General features: G+C 32.1%; 2 protein-coding genes across 2 annotated transcripts in view; one reads left to right on the forward strand and one right to left on the reverse strand.

The window, feature by feature from the left end:
- LOC108744609 (peroxidasin homolog) overlaps positions 1-24,347 on the forward strand; it is a gene marked incomplete at its 5' end in the record, with an annotated part of 79,142 nt that overhangs the window by 12,961 nt on the left and 41,834 nt on the right. The window contains one exon of the mRNA XM_018480472.1: positions 4,861-5,061. Within this exon, the coding sequence (XP_018335974.1) occupies positions 4,861-5,061 (201 nt within the window). The remainder of the gene's footprint in view (positions 1-4,860; positions 5,062-24,347) is intronic.
- LOC108744688 (alpha-catulin) overlaps positions 4,969-24,347 on the reverse strand; it is a 296,147-nt gene continuing 276,768 nt past the window's right edge. The window contains exons 16-17 of the transcript XR_003231151.1: positions 9,219-9,331; positions 4,969-5,082 (exon numbers count right to left, since the gene is read on the reverse strand). The gene's annotated coding sequence lies outside the window, so the exon portion shown is untranslated. The remainder of the gene's footprint in view (positions 5,083-9,218; positions 9,332-24,347) is intronic.

A 24,347-nucleotide genomic window follows, 5' to 3' on the forward strand; every position in this document is an offset into this window, starting at 1 on the left:
CTTTCTCACCCGAACCACCACCCACCCATTCCCACGATTCCTGAAAGCAGGCTGAAGAGGGCCTTCCGCCCTACCTTCCGGCATAGTCCGGAGGGACTGCCCGCCCACCAGCATCACTGGCTGGTGGGAATGAAATACACCCAGAAGCTTTTTTCCCTCAAAAAATTCTTTTATTAATATTTTTTGAATTGCTATCTAATAATAACATATTTTACTATTAAGTCGAAATTAAAGTATAAAGTTACTTTGGAAGCTTTCGGGGTGACCTTTTCCTAGTTATTTGTCAGTTAATTTTTCTTATTCTGTACAAAGAAAACGTTTAATATTTCATTTATTATTATTTCATGTATTCAAATTGCGTATATAATATCATCGTTCCTGTCGTGAAATTGAGTTACTTTACAAAGCATGAATAACGAGAATTTGGTTTACAGAATCCTCTGTTGCCAGTAGCAACTTTGATGTAATTCCCCTAAATCCGTATTCGTCCTCAGCGGAAGATATCGCCCAGACAGGAGGGTGAGGTCTTCCTTCCGTAAAGCAAATAATGCAAATGAAATAAAATAAAAAAAAGAAAAACGAAAGGAACAGGAAGACATAAGACGACGGCACATTGATGAAGTCGTTAAGACTAGTCATCCGTTAAATTTAGAAAATCGGAAAATCAGCCTCCTAAATCAATATCTGATTTCACTGATGGTGGAGCCGTTTAAAATTCAACTTCGCTTTTAACGCGGGTTCTTCTTTTTTTACCTCAAACATAAGACTGAAGCAATTACCATCAAGTCACTCTCGTACTACTGCTTGACAGAAGTCACAAACAACTATTTGATCAAATAAAATTCAATTGGAGCCCAAGATAAATATTTTAAATCGCGAAAAATTAAGGAAACGAAAAATCTCCTCGTACACATACGTACTTACTCGTTTATGAAGATAAAATATTAAAATAAATGCAAGAACCTACTAATTATGTATAAAGTTTAATAAGAAACGATATGAATTAGTGAAATGTGTAGATATTATTTGATTTGAAAGTGAACCTAATTTCTAATTCTTTTACTCTACAAAATATGTTAATAAATAAAGGGAAAAAATGTTTTAGTATCTAATATATTTTAGCAAGATAAACTTGTGGTGCACTTTAAGTAGATTCTAGCAGATGAAAGTTCGTTCTCCATTCATAAACTTCGCTAACTGAAAATTAAAAACTTGTAGATATCCCGTAGTCCGATGTCTAAGATTAATATTTTATCTTCATCCGGTTCAGAATTCATAGAGAAAATACGAAAACTGAGTAATATTTAACGGTAAAAAGCTAGTGTAAACCGATTTTGTAATAGCCCGAGAAAAATAAGGTTTGTTTTTTTTTTAATCGTGTTTAAAACCGGGAATGGTTAGATTCACAACAGCTGATTAAAATCATGATTTAAATTAAGTTATCTTTTGAAAAAAACTGTAATTTAAATGACAACAAACAGTCATTTTACAAATCCTATTCCAACTAATATTATAAATGCGAATGCGAAATTTTGTACACATATTGTCAGGGGTACACAAAAGGACTTAGGGTACCTTTTATCCAAAAAAAAAATACGATTCCTGAGAGAAAAATTAATTTTATGTGGTCATCAATGATCTTTGACATGTATTTAGGACATGACCGCTAGCGAAGCCACGGGGTAAAACCTAGTAGTTTATAAATTCATCAAAGATAAATAAACTATAAATTAATAAATTTTATAAATTAATCAAAGATAGTTGCTAGTTATTTCATGCTTTATAATATTTAGTTTCTATAATGTTATTTTTTAAATTCACTTTATAATAGAAATATTTTCTACTTTAACTTATTGTAATTCTAATTCTGCAAAATAGGTATACTTACCAATTTAACTGTAAAGAATTGGACTAAAGCAGTAATTCAAATTTCGTTGAATTTTTCGCAACTTTATTTTAATTTCCATATTGGCAATTGATTTCAATTCTTCCTGTTGTTGTAAAATTATTTCAAAATTTGGTGTATGGTTAGTTTATGCGTGTTATTGTGTTTTATACTCTAGTAACTTTCCTTCCTACCTTTAAAAAATATCTGTCATAAGTAATTTAAATTTACATTAAAAAAGTAATGTAGGTATGGAATATATCGTCCATGCTACTAAAATAAATTCCTTAGTTCACTAGACTTACTTTAACTCGTCCAAGGGATTGCATCGAATTTCCTGTAGTCCTGTATAATACCTATACAAAGCATAAAGTATGACGCAGTCACATCGCATGAAAAGTTTTAAACTACGGGGCAGCTTTCGTTTCTGTAATTCTTGAAATATACTCCTCGATAAATTTCGCCCAAACCGCACCCTTGGGTACGCTCCAAACAACAATTTATGCACCCTCATTATAAAGTTGGACTATAAAATTTCAGCGGTCTTTGGTAGTTATTCCTGTTTATGGCGAATTGTTTACACCGGCTCGAGATGCTACGTCTTCTTGTCGAGGCCGATTTCTCTTATATCGCTTTCTTCTGTCGGGTTGGAAAATTATGAAAATGAAAAAATCATTCGGTTTATCTGCCGCTATTAAAACATTTTAACACCTAGTCATTAAACCGAAAATTTTATGTTTAACTTTGCAAAATCGGATTGGGTTTAAAAAAATTTTAATTAGAGCAATAATAAAAAAAGTCTAGTAAAATAGTTCTACAAAGTTTTGACCGCTGTAATTTTTAATGCATATCACAAATATCTTTACGTAATAGTTTTACTATTTTATCTAATAGTTGATATTAGTGATGACCAAAATTAGTCTTAGTCTTGTGAAAATGCAAAATCAACATCAAGACGAAGACCAATAACAAGACTGTCTTTATACTTGCAATACCAAGATCAATCCAGGACCTTTGTTTGTAGCGGATGGAAAATTTTTCACATTAATATTTTATAAACGATAAATTATTACTTCCTCGTGAATTTATTGAGTTAAACTATTTTAAGCAACTTTAACATAATAAGACTTAAGACCGAGTAAGCAACATCGTCCCAGTCTTAGTGTTAGTCTTTGTCTTGCTCACTACTCGATATTTTGACATTATGTTTACGCTTTTCTCGGATTGGGTATTAAAACATTATTTTCACCTGCTATAAAACCACAAATAATGTCTTTTGTATGGGTATTTTATTCTAATTTATTTTTCAAATAATAACAAATTTCTTGTTGTAATTTTTGTATGTTCTATAATATTTGCAGATAGCTCAATAATAATTACAAAAACAGAAACGGTATTCCTAAATGTCTATCTGCGTTATTCTCAAATGAAAATACTTTCTCTAGTTATCTTATCCATGACGTCATCTTTTTATCTTTAACTATTAACAGCCCTTATATTTTAGCATGTGTAATACCCATCTTTTATGTAGTGCATGCGCATGAAAATGTATCGAAGTATCCAATTTTATATTTTTCCTGGTTCATAATCATCCTATTTCGCTTTTCCTCTCTTATAAAGTTTATTTCGATGTCCCTTTTACCATCAAAAGCATGATTGTCCTTCTTTTAATTTTTTTCCTGTTAATTTTTATAAGGAACATTTAGTTGTAGATTTGTTGTTCTTAAAACTGTTTTTTTGTGACCTGTATGAATGTAATGTAATGTCTATATCTGTAATTCTGTAATCTAACACTTGTATGATTGTGACGTAGTGGCTGTCTTACGTAAGCATAAGTTATTTAATATAATGTTCGTGTTTTCTGTAATGTAAGTCGTTTACAAAGAATTACAGGAAACACTAACAGTAGAGGTAGTTGTGTAAGATGTAATTATGTTTCAGCAGATGGCGTGTTGAATATTGTTTGATGTGCTTGTAAAATCAAGTTTTTACGGAGTATAAGGAAATTTTAGTGGGTCTGTGGGCGGGATTCAAGGGGGACAAGTACTGTCTATAATATTCAATCCATCATCAGTAGATGGCGTCTCAAATATTGTTTGATTTAGTATTGTAACCCATAAATTAAGGTCTACAAGCTTATATATAGGGGCGGTTGGTCGGGGTCAGAGGCTGGGGGTCATTGTTAAATTTATCGAAGACGTGTTTTTTTTTATACATGGAACTTCATTGCTCAGATATATGTATACTTATAGGTAGGCAGAGGACTTATAAGAAAATACAAATAAGTTTACATTCATTTATTGTTGACATATATATACATATGGATGTATTATTTTAAATTATACTTATAAGTAAATATAGACTTGTACAAATACATGATGTTTAGATATACGTATGAGTACGTATAAACTTATACGTATATCTACACATCATGTATTTGTACAAGTCTATATTAACGTACTTCTAAACATCATATACACATTTATATGAGTAGATACAGACTTATCTAAATATATGATGTTTAGATATACGTATGAGTACAATACAGACTTACAATAAATACATGATGTTAAAATGTTTACGAATACAATGTTCCAGGAAATAATATCAGCCGGAAATAAAAAGATAAAGGTCCTTTAGGCTATTCAAATAATTCCCACGTAGTATTTCAAACGATTTTTAATAGATTTCGAATTGTTATTGTTTTTGTTTTTCAAGTTTTATTCCAAGTGCTACTGTTAAAAGAGTTCTCATGAAAAAGTTGACAGAAAAGAAAATCACAATTTCGAAGCTATCAAAAATGGTTTAACATATACATGAATAGCACCTAAAGTCCTTTACCTTTTCTACTTCCGCCTGAAGTTGTTTCCTGGAACACCCTATTCTTTACAAAGATACCTAACAATACAATTTTAGATTAAGTAAAAATATTGAAAACTACCTTAAGTGTATTGCATAGTTGTTTTTCCTTACAGGTCCATACGTTTTGGCTTGGAAGAGGGGCATTGCTGTGCTATCAGCCGGGAGTGTGAAAGTTTATCCCGATACTCGGATGCAGCTTGTTAATGGTTACAATTTACAAATTGAGGAGGTGGGACCCCAAGACGCTGGCGATTACGTGTGTCAAATAGGAACTCTGGAACCACGCGAAATCACGCACACCCTCGAAGTACTTGGTAAGTTGTGTGAAGGCTTGTCTAGAAAAAAAAGTATTTGTTAGTATATTTATTTACATTTATTTACTTCTAGCATGTTATACACTTATTTATTTAGTTGTTTTGTTGTAATGTACGAACATTTTATTATTTTTAATAAACGCTTTATATTAATGTTATTGTGTTTTATTATTACGAGTTTATTTACCGAATAATAATAAAAGATTATAACTGCAAAATACTTTGGATTTGCACTTGAAGAAAACTCATTGTCAAACTTAAATAATAGAAAGATATAAATGATTTAAAGGCGGAGAGGAGCAAGGAGGGGTGTTAAAAAATGATTAGTATTAAAACACAACTGATCGTGAGTGGTAAGATAAGGTAAAAAGGGTGGAATGGATTGAACATTTTAAAACGATATGAGAAGGAAGTGAAGATACGGTTGTGGAAAGTTTAAGATACTTGTAGAAAGGAGACAGGTATTAGAAGAGATGGAGGGATTGAAAAGGGATAGAAGCGCTAAATACGAAAAAAGAAGCTGGGCTAAATAGAATTGTTGGGTTGGTTTGGAGATATGGAATAGGTAAAGGTTTTAGAGAAATTATACAAAATTATGATAGGCGTTTGGGAGGGGAGTGAAATACTTGACCCACGAAAGTGTGGGGCTATTGGTTCGGTATTTAAAAAGGGGATGAGGGAAAGTGTTAAAAATTACAAGATAATTTTGTAGAATTGAAGGAAATGGTAAGAAAGCAAGAAGAGTATTTATTAAAGAAAGGGCAGGAACAAAAAGGTGAAAAATTAAAGGTTCTGGAAGCTGGAAAGAAAAGAGGAAAAAGGGGAAGGTAAAAAAGAAAATAGTACCAAAGGGAGTAGATATAGAAAAAGTTAGGTATTATTCATATCTGGGATATATTCTGAGTGATAATAAAATAGGGATGAAACATATATTTCCAATCAAGTGGCTAGGGGGATGGAAACTTTGGGAGAGATATCGGGGTTAGGTCAGAAATTATGTAAATATGATTGGGGTAGAGGCTGATGTTATTCAATGTGATGATGAGGAGTATGTAGTGTCTTGTGGGGTGGAAATATGGGGATGGGGATCAATATAGCGGAATTAATAGGGAACAGATGCAGAGAAATAATAAGGGAAGAGGATCTAAGACAAATACAGAAGTCAAGGTATGTGTTAGAGCTAAGGGAAATTTTGTGGACTGGCAAGGGATTGGGTGCTAAGGTATTTAGAAAAAGGGAGGGAAATAAACATGCCAGCAAAATTAAGGACAGGGAATAAGTGTAGATGATTAAATATTAGAAAAAGGAAGAGGACAGGTGGTGTACGATAATGCGACAAGAGGGTAGAATGTGTGAAACATGTGCTAGAAGGATGTGAGGATAATAAAACTTGGGGCGACTGAAGAAAACATAAAGGGATGTTGGGTCATTTATTTGTCTAGAACAGTGGAAGAAATTTACGTTTAATAAGGCAATTTTGTGATAAAAATAAAAAAAGATAATAAAATATAAACACGCTACCCGAACAGTTACACACGTGAGGGTGCACGTCGTTGCGAGTGGTCGTGTTTAGTATAATCAGTACCTAACAGGAAAACATTGAATGGGTAAACAGTCACTCATTCTCTATTTTTCTGCCCTAAGCGATGGAATTTCCTTTTCAAATTCAAACGGAACGATAAGAATTTAGTATTTTTTTTATGTTAATTAGGGCTAAATACAATACATTGCTCTAATCAAAACTTTAGTTCTTCATTCGTTGAAAATGAAAATTAATGACATAATTAAATATAAAGAAATGCTATTAAGGATGTTTGGGAGGTACAATCGGAGACAAGAGTACATAAAATAAAAATTCGTGATTAATTAGGTTTTGCGGCATATCATGAGGTAAATAAATACTATCTATACTAAAAAAAAAAGTATACGGTTTGAGAGAAAATTTGGAATTTTACTAAAAACTTTGAATAAAATAAGAAATAACGAATAATATGTAACATTTTTAACTGACTTTTGGCAGTAAATATGCCCCGATTTCAACTTCGAAACAAAAAAATATTTAGTTTCAATCTCTATTAATAATGAGCGTAAAACTTTTAATATGTTGAAATAATAATTAAAACTTTAAAATTGCATTTATTTCAGACAATTATAAATATTATCATTATATTATCAAGTAAAAACGAGATTTTCAGCTAACTTTTCATTGTTTCCTCGATAACCATTTAGTGAATTTGAATAACCTTACGCTAAAGTGATTCTCCAGAGTTCAAGTTACTTATTATAAAAGTTTGAAATTTCTGGTAGCTTTTTTTCTGTTAAAAATAAATTTAATCTGTTCGGTTAACGAATCTCCATAAAATGACGTGTAAAATTAGAATTTTTTAAAATTAAAAACTCTTTAACGGTTTAGTGAATCGATTTGTAATTTTTATAGGAGTTTTAGAATTGAATGAGGAACGTTCTTCCAAATTTTGATATACCTCCCAAAGATCCTTAAGGAAAAAAGACAATATATTATCGTTAACAGAAGAATTTTTATATTGTATGAAGTTTGGACTCCTTAACAATTATTAAAGAAAATGTTGCACGTACATAAGTCAGATTAGAACTTACTGCAGGAGAACATTATATCAAAATTAATTTTGTAATAACTTGCACGTAATAGTTCCCCAAGCTGCAAATAATTACATTATCTTCGGAACTGATTAGTTACAAAAACAAATAACGATCGTCTGGGGCGTTCACAATTCCCGTGTTTTGCAAATTATATCCTACCAGCTAAATAAAAGGATATCTGTTCATGATTTTGGGGATAACAAATCATGTTATTATCTACCTATGCAATAAGGGTTAAAATAATAGACAGGTATGTATAGTTTTTCTAAAATGTTTTGTTATTTTTTTTTTCATAAATTATTATTAACCAAAAGGAATAGATAGACTTTACCTACCAAAAACTATTCTGTAGACACATTACTTATTAATAATCCGCAGTCAACGGTAAACAAAAAGTGAGTAAAAGTTTCAAAAAATGTTGTTCAGTCTATTGTAAACGCTGTTTTATTAAAGGATGCCTCCTTCAAGCGAAAGATAGACATAAAAAATTCCATTTCAAATTAAAAATAATAAGAGCCAAATTTTTTAAAAACACCCTTGACGTTTTTGCAACCGTAAATTGATAAAGTTAATATCCTTGAGTAATTTCAACTTATTTGGTCGTATATTCTTTGCTGAAATTATTGAGCTAGTTTATAAATTATTTTTTTTTAAGAATAAGCAAAATATCACGCCGATGTAAGAAACACTTATAAGCCTTTCAACAATTACATTGAAACAAAAGATTTACTACTACTAAATACGAAAAAAAGGAAGTTATTCGTAACCTAAATACAAATAATAAGTCTTCATAGAAAAACTTGAGAACTTTTGGGTGCATCATTCTCTACTAACGCTAGTGGACAGGTAGTCCCTCCGACCTACATACACTGTGGTAAAATACCGGAAGGTAGGGCGGAAAACAGGGGTCGTAGATTAATTTGAGAAAATAATAATACTACACTTTTCTTAATAGCAATGCTTTATTTGATATTTTATTTATTTTATGATAATTAACTGATTAAATTAAATGAATCTTTCAACTGCAAAAGACGCCTTTATAAAGCGAAACAATTATGTCTTAATAAAAGGTTTGTTAAAGTTTTCAACAATATTGTTTTATACTAATTAGGCTGTAAAGTATGTAAAATTTTGGATTTTGAGTTAATGGGGTGTGAACCCATAATATTGAACTTTCGAGAAAATAATAGCTAACTTTACATATTTCTTAATAGCAATGCTTTATTCGAAATTTTATTTACTTTATGGTAATTAACTGATTAAATTAAATGAACCTTTCAATTGCAAAAGACGCCTTTATGAAGCGAAAGAACTGTGTCTTAATAAAAACTTTGTGAAATATTGTTTTATACTAATTAGACTGTAAAGCATACAAAGTTTTGGATTTTTGGTTGATGGGGTGTGAACCCAAAATATTGAACTTCGCTATGGTCAATGACACCTGTAGGAGCCCAATACATTTGTCCTGATTTCTTTATCGCAAAATAAAAACAAAATATGCATGGAATACATGTTGGGTATAATAAATCGGTACGTACCTCATATTCGATGTACAACGTATATTTTGGATCTAGTTTTCCAACATTCCCATCAAATGTTGAGCGGAACCGCAAGATGAACGTTGCTGTTAAGATTTCCCATCAATTTCACCCTGTAACAAAAGAGATTTACGTTTAATCAGATATTACTTCTGTGATAAAAATGATAATCCAGTTTTATACTCTGAAAATGTTTTAATCATTTTGTTAACCCAATTCGCTTGCTAACTTTTTTATTTCTGTAATCCTAAATACACTTGTCATTCAAATTATGTAATGAACAGTAGGGTAAAGGTGGGCCAGAGGGACAAACAGACCATTAGTGCTTCTTGTTGTCGAATACGAAGTGTAGGGAATAGTAGATGTCAGGTAGAAATACTAATAAAGAACAAGGAATAACATTACATCAATTACTGAATAATAGAAAGAGATAAGAAACAGATAAGAAGAAATTGAACATGTTGTCAGCATCGGACTTTTAGAGAAAGTTCAACATTTTCAGGAATTTAGGAAAGCAAAGACGCTTGTCTTAAGATATAATTCCAAGCAGACAGCTGTAAAGCCGAGCCTGATCTTTGGGCGCGTAAGCAACTTAAAACCGCTACATCGCTTACTATTATTCGGTTAAATCTTTTTACTTTATCTTTAACTAGTGACCCGCCCCAGCTTCGCACGGGTGCAATGTTGATACTAAATATATTTTTGTTTTGTTTAGATTATTATCGAAAAGGGGAAATCTTCAAAAAATACCCCCTGAACATACTAAATATACTACAGAATGTCTTTATATAGACACTTTTAAGATGTACAATATCGTAGTACATTAGTTTGATCTCGTAGGGTTCAGCCAGCGTTTGCAATGTAAGCGCAAAAAATGTGTTTATTTACGACATCACATTAGAAACCTCTAAAATTATCAGTGTTTCCCTGCTATATTATGCATGTATTATACATATAAACCTTCCTCTTGAATCACTCTATCTTTTAAAAAAAAGCGCATCAAAATCCGTTGGGTAGTTTTAAAGATTTAAGCATACATAGGGACAGACAGCGGGAAAGCGACTTTGTTTTATACTATGTGGTGATTTGAAAATTGCACACAAACAAAAGTTTCAATTGCATTAAGACGAATGTAAAGGTTTGTGACAATTATAGGCAAAAACCTTGATGATTTCCCCTAAAATACGTAAATGAATTAGAAGCATCCCCGTCAATTACGTTTCTCTTAATCCGTTTCGTGAAATTAGAAGTCATAANTCTCCCTACTATATTATGCATGTATTATACATATAAACCTTCCTCTTGAATCACTCTATCTTTTAAAAAAAAACCGCATCAAAATCCGTTGCGTAGTTTTAAAGATTTAAGCGTACATAGGGACAGACGGCGGGAAAGCGACTTTGTTTTATACTATGTAGTGATGCTCATGGAGAATTTCCTAACATAAAAAAACATTGAAAACGCAGCAAATGACTACAGTTCCAAGTGGAAACAAGAAAAAAGATATGTCGTTGTCAATATTGATCGTCTCAACTAGGTATATATGAACACTTGTCCTATTTTTACGTAAGTACTATCCCCTACTCAACTCCTTAAATGATGACATGATGCTAAATACTTTAAAAATAAACTGCAATGAAACATGGTTTAGTGTTCTAACCGTAAAAAGTGACATCAAATGTTTTTAAGAGGTAGACATCAATAGACGTCGTAACTAGAAATGTCATTCTAAATTCTCTAGACAAAAATTATCAGTCTCTCTCCAGTCTCTCAGTCTTTCAGCGTCTCTGAGAGCGTCTCTCACAGTCTTTCAGTGATTGCCTAGGTGTTTGTATGGATCTCTCACAGTATTTTATGAGAGACTCGAACGATAAAATTGTTAATTCAGAGATTCGAGTCTCTCACAGAGAGACTGAATGAATAAAACTGAAAAATTGAAAGACTCAAGTCTCTCGTAGAAAGACTGGGATCTCTGAAATATGTTGAACTTTAAACATGTCTATCAAGACACCACTTATTGAGAGATTCGAGTCTCTCGTTCAGAGTCTGGATACGAAATGAGGATCTCTCTATGAGCTACTCGAGTCTCTCGTTCAGAGACGCTAAACAGTTTCAAGTCTCGCTTTCAGACTCTGAGAGACTGAACATTTTTGTCTAGGGTTGCCTCTACCATAATTCAAATAACAAAACGTTCGATTAAAAAATTGATTTTTGTAGAAAGTTTCGTAAAATTATCCTTAAAGTAATAACTAAATCATTTATAATGCCTTTGAAGTGGTGTCTTCATACCAGATTTAATACAAGTTTGCTAAAGTTGCAGTTACAGTACTGGTATACTTCTACTTGTGCAGGCGCGTTCCAAGTTTTATGAAATTCTCAATTAAGGTCCTTCCTCGGCCTGACACGGCACTAGGCGGCCGTCGTAGTGAGCTCGATCTAAAAGGCAAGGACTTTTTTGCAATTTGAAATTTAAATTGGAGATTCCATTGCAAAAAGCAACGTTAAGAAACAAACAAAATTACATGAGAGTATTGCGTGAGTAAAATTTTAATTTTTAATATAGCGCCGCAACGTGGTGAATGTGAAATGAGAAATACTGTACGATAACGGTCACATCATATGCAAATGTACAGAGTGTTTAATATAATTTGCTCATTAGTAGTTTGAATTGAGTTCAGTAAAAAAAGATGAGTTAAGTGAAAGCTAGATTCGCACACTGAAAGTTCTATAGGTTTTGTGAAGTGAACCATGGTTATAAAAAATTTTGGTTATTACAGACGCTGGGAGTAACGAACGAAATTTAAAGAGATCTATACTATCATATTTCGATATAACGAACACGTGCACAAATTATCGGCTTTAGCGAACCTTTTTTGAACGGAAAGTCCGATCGGTTATAACAAACCAATATTTATTTGTAAGATTCACCTAACTGATCATAATGTGGCTTGAAATATTGGATTACATTATATTATATAGAGAAAAAATCTTTTGTTTAACAGAAAACTGGGTTTAAAACAAAATGACTGACTGTTTTATGGCTATTTTACAGTACAAAATGTAAATTATGCATTATAGATATTCCTGTCACCAATCGAGAGGGTAACAAATTATTGGGAGTCTATGAAGTTAGGTCAGAAGAAAAGCAGGCAGAGGTTTTATATAATAGATATGTCATGTATCATGTGGGTGTTGCAATTAGAGAGAAGTATGCGAGATAATGTAATAACAAGAGGGTGTAAATGTGGAAAGGTGTGAGAAGAAGCCATAAAAAGGATAGTAAAATATGAGAAGAGGTTGGGAAGGCTGGAAGAAAGGGATATTAGGAAGGATACATAAAGGAAGAAAGTGTTGGAAATAGGGACTACAAGTAGATATGACAGATAACGATCAGGAGCAGGTGAGGCAGTGGTTGAAGGATGTTATAAATATGAAGGAATTGATGAAGAACGGATGCAGGGAAATGATAAGGAGAGGATCTACAAAAATTGAGGAATCAAAATATGTGGTGGGACAGGTCTTGAAGAAACTGGCAAAGAGATTTGGAAGGACGGAGGAAAATAAATGTACTAGAAAATATTAGGACAGAAAATGAGTGTAGGGGATATGAATATTAGAAAAAACAAGAGAACTAATAAGGTAAAAATAATGGCAATTAGAGAGAAGTATGTTAGACAATGTAATATGAAGGGAGAATAAATGTGGGAAGAAGCGATAAAAAGGAGGGTAAAATATGAGAGAAAGTTGGGGAATTGGAAGAAGGATATATTAGGAAGGAAATGTGGAGGAAGAAAGTATTAGAAATAGGGTCAAAAGATGACAGATAACGATCAGGAGCAGGTAAGGAAGTGGTTGAGGGAAGGTATAAATATAGGGGAATTGATGGAAAACGGATACAGGGAAATGATAAGGAGAGAAGACAGAGGAATCAAAATATGTGATGGCGCAGATTTTGAGGACTGGCAAGGGGATTTAGAAAGAGGGAGGAAAATAGACGAGCTAGCAAAATTTAGGATAGGAAATGAGTGCAGAAGATATGAATATTAGAAAAAATAAGAAGGCTTATCAGGTAAAAATATTTGCAATTAGAGAGAAGTATGCCGCATAATGTAATATGAAGGGACAATAAATGTTGGAAGATGTGAGAAGAAGCGATAAAAAGGATAGTAAAATATGAGATGTTGGGGAGGCTGGAAGAAGGCGATGTCAGGAAGGAAATGTGGAGGAAGAAAGTATTGGAAATAGGGACGAAAATCAGATGTGACAGATAACGATCAAGAGTAGATAAGGGAGTGGTTGAAGGAAGGTATAAAAGTAAGGGAACTGATGAAGAACAGATGCCGGAAAATAATAAAAATTGAGATAATATGTGATGGGCCAGATTTTGAGGAAACTGGCAAGGGGATTTACAAAGAGGGAGGAAAATAAATGTACTATCAAAATTTAGGACAGAGAATGAGTGTAGAGGATATGAATATTAGAAAATAGAAAAGGACACATCAGGTAAAAGTAATTTTTTATGGTAAAATTTCTAAATCCTGACAAAACATTGGAATTTTTTACAATAAAAAAGTATTTTCATCTAATAAGTTCAGGGAATTAATAATTATTTAGATTACAAAATCACAGTAACAATCATCGCCTAATTTTCCACCCTTATCTAAAGATACAATATTTTCTTCAATAAAAATGGGACTACCTTTAAAATGTTATGGACTACTCAATAAAAGATTATACTAATTGTTCGCGCAAGGTCCTAGAACCTCATTATTATTATTATCATCAAAGTGTCTTCGGTAAAAGAGGTGAGGGTGGCGATACCACCCCTACCCCATTTTGGTTGAACTCTATAAATTGACTTGCTTGGTACAAAAACAAGTGTTCGAAAAGCTCTCGTGAAGTCTCCTCAATTTTTATCTATCCTAGCTAAGTTATGTCGTTAAATTAATTCTTCTTCTTTTTCTGTGTTAATTGTTAAGTGTTCCTTAAGTTGTATATAGTTTTTTTGGTTAATATACGGTTAAAAAATATTGAAAAGTTTATTAGAGAAAGTGAGCTCTTGTCAAAGTTACAAGTAGCATTTCCACGAAACATCTTCAAATATAAATAAACATCTCGTTTTGATATTTTCAGTAGTAAATGGTACCAATAACAGCACATTTGAGCAATGCAATTGTATTGGATAAAATGGTCAATTTTTCCGTCCAGTACCGTTCGGATTATACGTTATTTGGTCATGCGTCAAATTCAGTGTAATATCTTTAAATGCTTGAATAGAGTTTTAAAGGAGCGTCAATTGACTACTCATTAGGTTTTGAATTGACTTTTGATTTTCTAAGAGAGTAGAGATAGCCTTATCATACTTATCAGCATCTTCATTGTCTAAATTTCCGGTAAGAGATTTTGTTATTGATCCTAAACCATTAACTAAACCTCTTTTAATTCTTTTATTATAAGCAGGATTAATCTGGTATATTTGAGTACTTATTTTGTTCTGTAATGTCGTAATTAAATTGTAGGAATTATAAAACTCATATTTATGTTGCGTAGAATTTTCAATTATTGTTTTGAGTTTTTGGAAACTATTTTTGAGTGCCGTGAATTCATTTATCATATTTGTAATATCAAAGATTTGTACAAGAGACCAGTGATTGATAACATTTTGTGCTATACCTAATTTAAGCGGTAGAATTCCGGGGTTATTATTCAGATTGTAAAAATTTGAAGAAGTTACTGCTACTGCGAAGCAGAAGGTGTATCTGAAACAAGAGGTATTTTTAATTCTTTTACGTGTATAGTTTCTGTCTTGTTATTGGATTTATTTTTAACCTTTACTTTATTATTTTCTAATAATTCGATAATTTCGTAAGGTCCTTTAAATTTATTTTCTTTTTTATCACGTTGAACATTAACCTTATAGACAGTTTGACCAATTTTAAATTGATGTGTCTCACCTTTGATATTTCTTTTTTCCAGAACTTTTGTTTTCTTTCTTTTTAAATCTTCGGATATATTCTGATACAAGTGTTTTATTTTGTCGTTATGATTCGCAACGTAGTCTCTATAATATGTTACGTCTATTAAAACTGAAGGGTCTCTACAACTTGTATGACCTAAAGTTACTTCTAAAGGTGTAAAGTGTGTACTTGAATGTATGGTATTATTATAGGCAATAAGTGCATATAACATTATTTTTGCAATAGGGTAATTTTGATATTTTTGATTAAGTATTCTTAAATGTTCTATAAGAGTTGAATGAAACCGTTCAATCAATGAGTTGGATTCGTGGTGAAATGGGGTAGTAAAATGTATATCTATTTTGTGAGCTTTTAGTAATTCCTTTACCGTGTCATTTTTAAATTCTGTTCCATTGTCCATAACTATCTTTTCAGGTAGGCCATAGAAACAAAAATATTGTAAAAGCTTATTACAAATTTCGATTGCAGTTTTTGCTTGAATTGGGAATGCTTGACCTAATTTAGAAAATGCGTCTATGATAGTTAAAAACTCTTGCTTGTCAAATTTAAACACATCAATATGTAACACTTGAAAAGGTTTATTTGCAGTTTCTGTAAACATGAGAGGTACATAAGGGGTTTTCCTAGAATACTTTGAAGTTTGGCATATTATACAATCGTTTATAAATTTTGTGACATCTATTTTCATAGAGGGCCAGTAATATAATTTTTTAATTTTATCTAACGTCTCATTTATGCCACGATGATTACATTTACCTTCGTGTTGATGTTTGATTATCATTAATCTTTCTTCTTGTTCTCTAACTGAATTTATTAGTTTAGAACATTTTATTAATTTAAGTCCAGATGAGTAAAAATGTTTCATATACACTTCGTTGAAAATATTATACATGGAATCGTCATGAAAATATAAGTAAAATGTCTTATTATAGCCAGTATATTTTTTAAATAGTTCTATTATAAGATCTTCATTTGACCTAGGAATTTTTACGAGGTATATTTTATGATGTTCAAAATTATCGGGGGAAACGATTAAATTGTTATAAGGGTTATTTGAAATTAGTAACTGATTTGGTTTGTTATTTATTATATCATCTAAAATTTGTATTCCATTATTAACAATATCTTTACTTGAAGAAGTGTGGGCTGTTTCGTCATAACTTAGGGTTTGTCTTTCGATTGGTTTCGATTCGGGTTGTGTGTTATGTGGTGGTTTAATTTGGATATTTTGTAATATTTTAATTTTCGATCTTTGAGATTGACTCGAAGAGGGTAAATCAGGTGTTGTCTTTTCATTATTTATAGGTTGTTCGTCTTCAAAGGGATTTTCAGCCATGTTACGTAAAAAATCGAGAATTTCTTTATTAACATCACCGGGATTATTAACGACACTTTCATTTTCTAAGGCATTCAATTTTATTCGTGATAATGCGTCCGCATTGGTGTTTTGTTTTCCTTTCTTATACACGATTTCATAATCGTACTCTTCCAATCTTAAGCGCCAACGAACAAGTTTACTATTAGGTTCCTTTAGATTAAAAAGCCAAACTAGGGGACGATGATCTGTGTAAATTTTGAATTTTCGACCGTAGAGGTATGGCCTAAAATATTTGCATGCCCAAACTATACTAAGTAATTCCTTTTCAATGGTTGAATAACGGGTTTCGCTATCATTCAAAGTTCGCGATGCGTACGCTATAGGTTTGTCGTGTGGTATGTTACCTTGGGAGAGAACGGCACCAATTGCAAAATTACTAGCGTCCGTGGTTAAAACAAATGGTTTTTCAAAGTCTGGGTATTGCAATATGGGGGAATTTACCAGAAGTTCTTTGCAATGTTCGAATGATTCAACGAATTCTCGACTATGCTTTACTTTTTGGTCCTTTTTTAAACATATANGTGTCAGAAACTGGGTCTTCAAACATCACTTTTTAAATCATTAATTAAAATTACTAATTCGCTTCAAATAATTATATCGCGTATATGAGTTTTTCTAGAAACTCTGAACTTGTTTATAGTATAAAAATTATTTATTCTAATTAAATATTATTTTAGTTATCGTAATATAATCTCAGCTGTCCCTCTTAGAGTGTCAGAAACTGGGCCTTTTACCTTACTACCACACAAAAATTCAGAAACTATCCTAAATTTTTAGAAAATAATGATAAAAACAAGTAATACCCTAAAGAAAATCAGCAGTTTATGAGTTAGAATGTAAAAACTGAAATAGTACCTACATAGGACAGGCAGCACGAAATTTCAAAATAAAAGTCGACAAACACAAAACAAGCTTTGTTGTCATACGACATCCGAAAAAATCTTTTCTGTAACAAATTTAATAGGACGAAACGTTTATTTTGTAACATTTCCGGCAAGGAAAATCATGCAAAATACTTAAGACTCGATTTCGGAAAAACTAGCAATAAATGTCAGTCAGTCCAGTTCCTTTGAAGATAAATCACAAAAAGCAGTTTAACCGATGGCAAATATGTGCCGTGTAGTACAATATCGGCGAACAATTTTTCATGAACGATAAAATTTATCTCCTCTACTTCTTACTTCAAGCGAAGCATACTTGAATGTCTCAGGTGCATTTTACGACGATGTAGACGGTATTGTAAATCCTTATCCGCATACCACATCTTAGGGAACGTACATCATTGCATTTTAACAAAGAGAATTCTGCTTTTGCTATTTTTTGATGTCACTTTTCCCAATATATAAGGAAAACCACGCAGCCATATAGAAATACAGTAAAAATCACTTATAACTTATAACCGTTTAGGCAGAGATGTGATTCATTTGAAGTACTTGCATTTAAATACTTTCTTGAGAAAAACATTTGGTATTTTATTTAAAAAACTTTTCCAAACGTATTTTCTATTTGTAAAATGCAAAATAAATTTTTGCCGTCAGAAGTTTTGCTAGTATCACCGATCAAACATTATATAAAAAGAATGAAAGTTGCTCACATTGGTCACAAGGTATTAGAACCTTAAAAAGAGAACAAAGGGACATTCCATGAATGCCTTCTAATTGTTTAACTGAAGAGAGCCCAAAAAATTCTAAACTCCTTGGAAATGGATAATCTACAAAATTGGATCGATATTGTTTTCCGGGTTCAATGTCATGTTCCATGGAATGTTGAAGTTCCAAATTAATAACAGCACCTGTCAAATCACTACTTATCGTACCTTTAGCAAGGAACTACGAAATTTTGTGAATTACGACAAAACAGCCCGCAAAACAATATCGAATTGATATACGCCAGCTGTGTAAAACTAAAAACTACAAGATATTGTGGTGTGCTAATAAGTGCGTACAATCCAAAATTCTTAGAAATCTATTCGAAAAACTTCACTTATTAGATAAACCGAAAGCTAAAGAAACTATGGATTCCATTTCCTTTTCTTATTACAATGGTTAAAAGATCAAAAACAAAATGGGGTTGTAAATATTTTGATATAAAATAATTGATGTTGATTTTACATCAATAAAATTATTTGCAACCCTATTTTGGCTCTGATCTTTCACGCCAAACAAACTATTCTGGCATCAGTGTATGTTGTCTAATTAAAACAGGTGACAAAGGCAAATAAGGAAGTATATAGGAGAAGTATTTGCTGCTGAACTGAAGAAACTATAACATAGCATTTATTTGAAAAAAGTATTTTGAAAATGCATATTTTACATTTAGTATTTAAAATTCAAAAGGGAATTCTATTTTGTATTTTATATTTTAAATAACAAATCAAAAAAATATTTCTATTCTGTATTTAAATACAGGAATGAACTGTAGGATGTTTGCAAAAAACTCTAGATCGGATCCATTTCCAATGAACAAATTTTTGTATTGTTGCCCGCTTTATTTTAAATTTTGCAAGTTGTTTTTGTTTAAAAGCGTTCGTGGTGATGCGTTTGCACAACACCATAAAAACTAAAACTATAATCCGATATTCCGGTTAAAGCGGCAATATTTGCATGGATGCATTAAGTTTAATAGGTTGGATTGCCATTTTCCGGAATTCCTGATAATCGAAAGTGGATCGCACTTTTCAGTTATACAATTTAGCTTTATCTATCACGTTAGGCATAAAAATTTTAGATTTAATTTTAATTCCCCAAACGTTTAACGACTGAGAAAAGTTCAAATAAATAAAAAAAAAAACATCTGCCAGTTCTCTATCCGCTAGAATAAAATCCAAAAGGATGAAATGGAGCTTTCAGTTATTAGCAATAAAAAGGATGATAGTTTTGTAATACAGTGTAAACTCGATATAACGACATTTAAGGGACTGAACATTTTTTTGGCGTTATAAAGAGTGGTCGTTAAATGGAGAGAAATAAAAGATATTATTTTACTATTCTATAAGAATATGCATTTACCAATATAGTACACATTTTGCACACGAACATTATTATTCATATATTGCGTATAGCCTGTTATCTTCGTCTGATGTTTTTTGCTGCTCCAATATTTTAATTGTACTTTGTTACGTATCTTACTCATATCCTGAGATACTGCTGGATCAATTTGATTATATAAAAAGTATTTTTTTAATAGTTTAGCTGCATCAAGTGCTTGTTTGATGCTTGGTGGAGGGACAGGATCGTCTTCTTCAACAACGTACAGGCCTGACGCAGGAAGCTGGCGGAAATATTAAAATGGCGTGAATGCGCGCTGACAAAAGTAGGCAGTTTTAGGTATAAAGATTGCAGCCCTTATTCTTCAGTATTGCTATCAGGGACGTAGATTAAATATTTAAATATAGGGATCAGTGAGCAAGTAATAGACAGACAAACAGAAGAACTAATTGTTGATGTTGGTGACAGTGATAGAGATTCCCATGATGAGAGTGAATGTGAAAACTGACTATAAGACAAAAGCAATAGGTTAATTTTTTCTTTTTGATAAGTCATGTTCTTACATTATTTTCTAGTACGCTACTGTCCTATCTGTATTAATACTATAATTTACGCCTACTGAAAGCTTATTTGTGTATCGGTTCCAAGTGACTTACCCAAATAGGTCATAAATGGGCAAGTACCTGCGCGACCGCTCGCCAGCTTCCTTTGTCAGACCTGTACACAGCTGCAGTTCTTATCTATTTCGGCAACTTAGAAAGTACTGCTTAATGGTTTATAATGTCGCATTGTTGTCGTTAAATAGAGTGCGCGTGACGCTATATAGAGTGTAATATTGTATAGAAAACAATGTAAACCCACGAAAGTCAAGCAATTTCGACGTTTTAAGGAGTTTGTCGTTAAATCGAGTGACGTTATAGAGTTTACACTGTACTTATATACCCTTTCATGCTGAAAGAAAATCGACCATCTATGGCAAAAGAGATTTTTTGATTGCATTTTTTCAGAAAAAGGTTTGTTATTTCACAAATATACATAAATAACATTTGGGCAAACATATCGATTAACTTCAAAATCAAGTACTTAATATAAAATTACTTGACATGAAGTGGAAAAACAAAAGAAGTCAAATAATCAAATTTTTGAAAAACGAGATTTTCAAGTCCAATAAATAATTTGCAAAAACATTAAACTACTTGGCCTGATGAATTATTAAATTAATTTATTTCACCACGATGCGAATTTAATGTTTCACTTAAAATTTAATTTCTTATTTTAAAATCGTATTATTTCGCAGCAGTTGCATCGCTAACAGCATTATCGTTACAGGGTTTTCCTTTTCTTTTCTTTTCTATGCTTTATTAAAGTAAACAAAGTCAAATCGGATTAAGAGGTGAACAAACATCAACTGAAGAAGTAAAAAGAAAGGCAATGCACAATAACAACATCGCGATTTCGTTAAAAGTTCCTTGGAAAACATAATCATGACCGGAACAAAAAAAAGTTAAGCGCTCGAATAGAAGCTGCTGCTGCTATTGTCGAGAGCTACGAAGACCGAGCAACTTGTAGAGTAATTACTACCGTTAAGAGAAATAAAAATAAACTTTTCGGTCGTTTTAAACTCTTGCCCGACTGTTTTAAAAGGAAAGATCTACACGAGTATCTATTATCTATCTATCTATCGTTCAGCAGTAACAGCAGCAGTAACTAACTCTCGAGGGAATTGCAACTGACAGGATCAATTTTCAGATGTTCGTCTATTGAATTTTTCAAAGCTTATTGCACTTGAATGAAAATAAAATAGCCCTTCAAGACCACTTCGACACTTCAATTTTCCCTTTTTAAGACTTTTGTCGAGTTCGGATACAGTAATAAAAATGTTTCGAAACCAATTTCCACCTTCCTTAAATGTGTCACATAGCTCTCGTAGAAATTCTCAAAATTAAATTACCTATCGTTCTTACTTTAATTTATTTTGACTTAACATTAGTCTACAATACAGTAAGCTAAGTGGAATGTAAGTCGTGACTGAATTCTCTTACATACACGAAGAAAATGAAAAAGGAAAAATTACCTAAATATTAAAACGATTTATCCCACTAGCCCGTTGCTTCGTAAGCGAAAATAATAAAAATTACAATTTGGACTCGAATTTGTAAAAATAAAATCCCAGCAGAAATAAATTTACTAGGTACTTTAGTTGATATTACAAATTTAATTGTAATAATTAAGGAACTTGAAATAATTTTTAAAGAAANTAATTATCTAAAATCCTACACGTGTAGTAATTATCTAATTAATTAAGTGGGTACTAAAACCGAACCGCGAATGTAATCTATATACGCACATAATTCTCTTTTTTGCAATAATATTCGTTATATTTGTACTTATGACGATGTATAAAACGAGAATCATACCAAAAATAATGCAAATTTTTCCTACACGGAGAAAATGGAAAAGGAAAATTTACCTAAATATTAAAGCGATATTTACAATTTATCCCAATATCCCGTTGTTTCGTAAGCGAAAATAATAAAAATTACAATTTGGACACGCATTTGTAAATATAAAATCCCAAAAGAAATAAATTTACTAGGTATTTTAGTTGATATTACAAATTAAATTGTAGTAATTTTAAAAGACATGTTAAAATTGAGATTATTACAAGTTATTACTTAATTTCTCCGGCAAATTTAATCATTTACAATCGAAAATTCTAATTTTTGCGATACCATAAAAGTTTAGTTTTCTCCGTGTAGGTTATTGGTAGGATATCTTCTAAGATATGTATGTAGAGCTAGTTAGAGACATATTAATAATAAAACCTCGCTCTCACGAGGTGTTTTAAGATTAAAAGTTGAAAATATTTTAAGAAAATATGCAAGTACCAATGTTAACGTAAGCATAGGGGGGGGGTAAGAGATTTGCTTACTTTGTTTCACCCATTCTTGAATCATCGTCATCATAACGTCGTCAGTGCTAAAACTGTTTGGATCCACACCTCCACCTCTTGAATATAACCCAATAAATTTATAAAAATAAATAAAATTATATTCTTCGTTCTTCCCCTGTTTATACCCAGTGTCAAATCGAAGCCAAATAGGGTGAAAATACATCAATTTTTTAAAAAATAAACGTCAATGTTTCTCTCTAAGTGGTCGGGCTTTCCCAAAAATGATTTTTTTGTGTATTGTCCAGTTGTCACCACGGGATGTTCTATTGATTTATTTATTTATTATTTTAATTCTACAACGGTTTAGACCTAAATGTGAATGTTAGCTGTTATATTTAATGTCTATCTACACAACTGTTGAATTAGTTTATCTTGTTGATTATCATGTAGATGCCTTTCAAAAAATGAAATTCCATTAGATTTGCATCTCTCAACAAAACTACCCTTAAAAAAGTCCGACAACTTAGAGCAATACGTTGGCAATTGTTTTTTTAAAAGGTGTTATTTTAGTTTAGCACCGATAAGAAACTTGGTCATACAAAATTAATTCCTATATTCATTTTGCTAGAGCAGCAGTAAGAAGTTCTAGTTCTATTTCACAGAAAAATTTCTAAACCTTTAACGGAGAGTTAGCGCCTTTTATAACAACGCTGAAATTAAAAAAGTTTGATAACATTAATTGGTTACAAAATTGAAATTCAAGAGAAGCAGAAAAACTTTAATTCGCATTGGCTTGCTTAGTGGCTGTTAAGTAGAAAAGTGATTATGAATTTTAAATCAGTTAATGTCTAATTTTGGTTTCTTTCTCATGAATAAATTTTAAATGATCCACATAACTGACACCTCTACAACCCTGCCGCGTGGAACTACACCAATAGTGATCGAAATCGTCTCCTAGTTGCAAATATGCCCCCTAAGGAATTGCATTCTTTTTACAAGACATAACTTGCTAGTACAGGACATGGACGATCTATCGGATAAGAATTATCCAAAACAGTTCAGCTCCCTACTTTTGCAAGTATACGAGGTGTGTTCAAAAAGTATCGCGATTTTTATATTTTCGGGGGTCACGTATATTCGATTTTCGTTTTTTTTTTCTGCGTTATGTTGGTACTCGTGCCTCTCACTTATAAGTTCAGCCGTGTTGGATGTTCGGTTAATTTTTGACAGCTGCTTTGCTTGCATGTGTTTTGACTCGTCATCGATTTTTGTCTATTCCAAAAAATGGCTCAAAGAATCTGTATCAAATTTTTTTGTGAAAAGCAAAATTAAGTGTACGGACGCATTCCGAATGTTGACTGTGGTATATGGTGAAGCTATCTTGGATTGAAGCAACGTTTATCGGTGGTAAAAAATGCCCAAGTGACAAAAACATCGATGAAGTGAAGAAAATAGTATTAGCCAATTGTCGAATCACCATTAGAGAAGTTTCTGAGGACCTAATCATATCGATTGGCTCCTGTCATTCGTTTTTTACCAATGATTTAGCCATGACGCGGGTCTCCGCGAAATTCGTACCAAAATTGGTCAATTTCGACCAAAAACAGCTCCAGAGGGTCATAACTGGTGACGAATCATGGGTTAATGGTTTTGACGCAAAACCAAAGCTCAATCAACCCAACGGAAGCCTCTGCAGGAGTCAAGACCGAAAAGAGCGCGCCAAGTTATGTCGAATGGGAAGGTTTTGTTTATAGTTTTCTTCGATTGCAGGAGCGTGGTGCATCATGAGTTCTTGCTACAGGGTAGAAAAGTCAATAAGGAATATTACCTACAAATTATGCGCAATTTGCATGATGCAATCCGTTAGATACACCCACATTTGTGGTAGAAAAA

Source organism: Agrilus planipennis, unplaced genomic scaffold (genome assembly GCF_000699045.2).
Source record: "Agrilus planipennis isolate EAB-ADULT unplaced genomic scaffold, Apla_2.0 scaffold16, whole genome shotgun sequence".
In the NCBI taxonomy this organism is placed as follows: Eukaryota; Metazoa; Arthropoda; class Insecta; order Coleoptera; family Buprestidae; genus Agrilus; species Agrilus planipennis.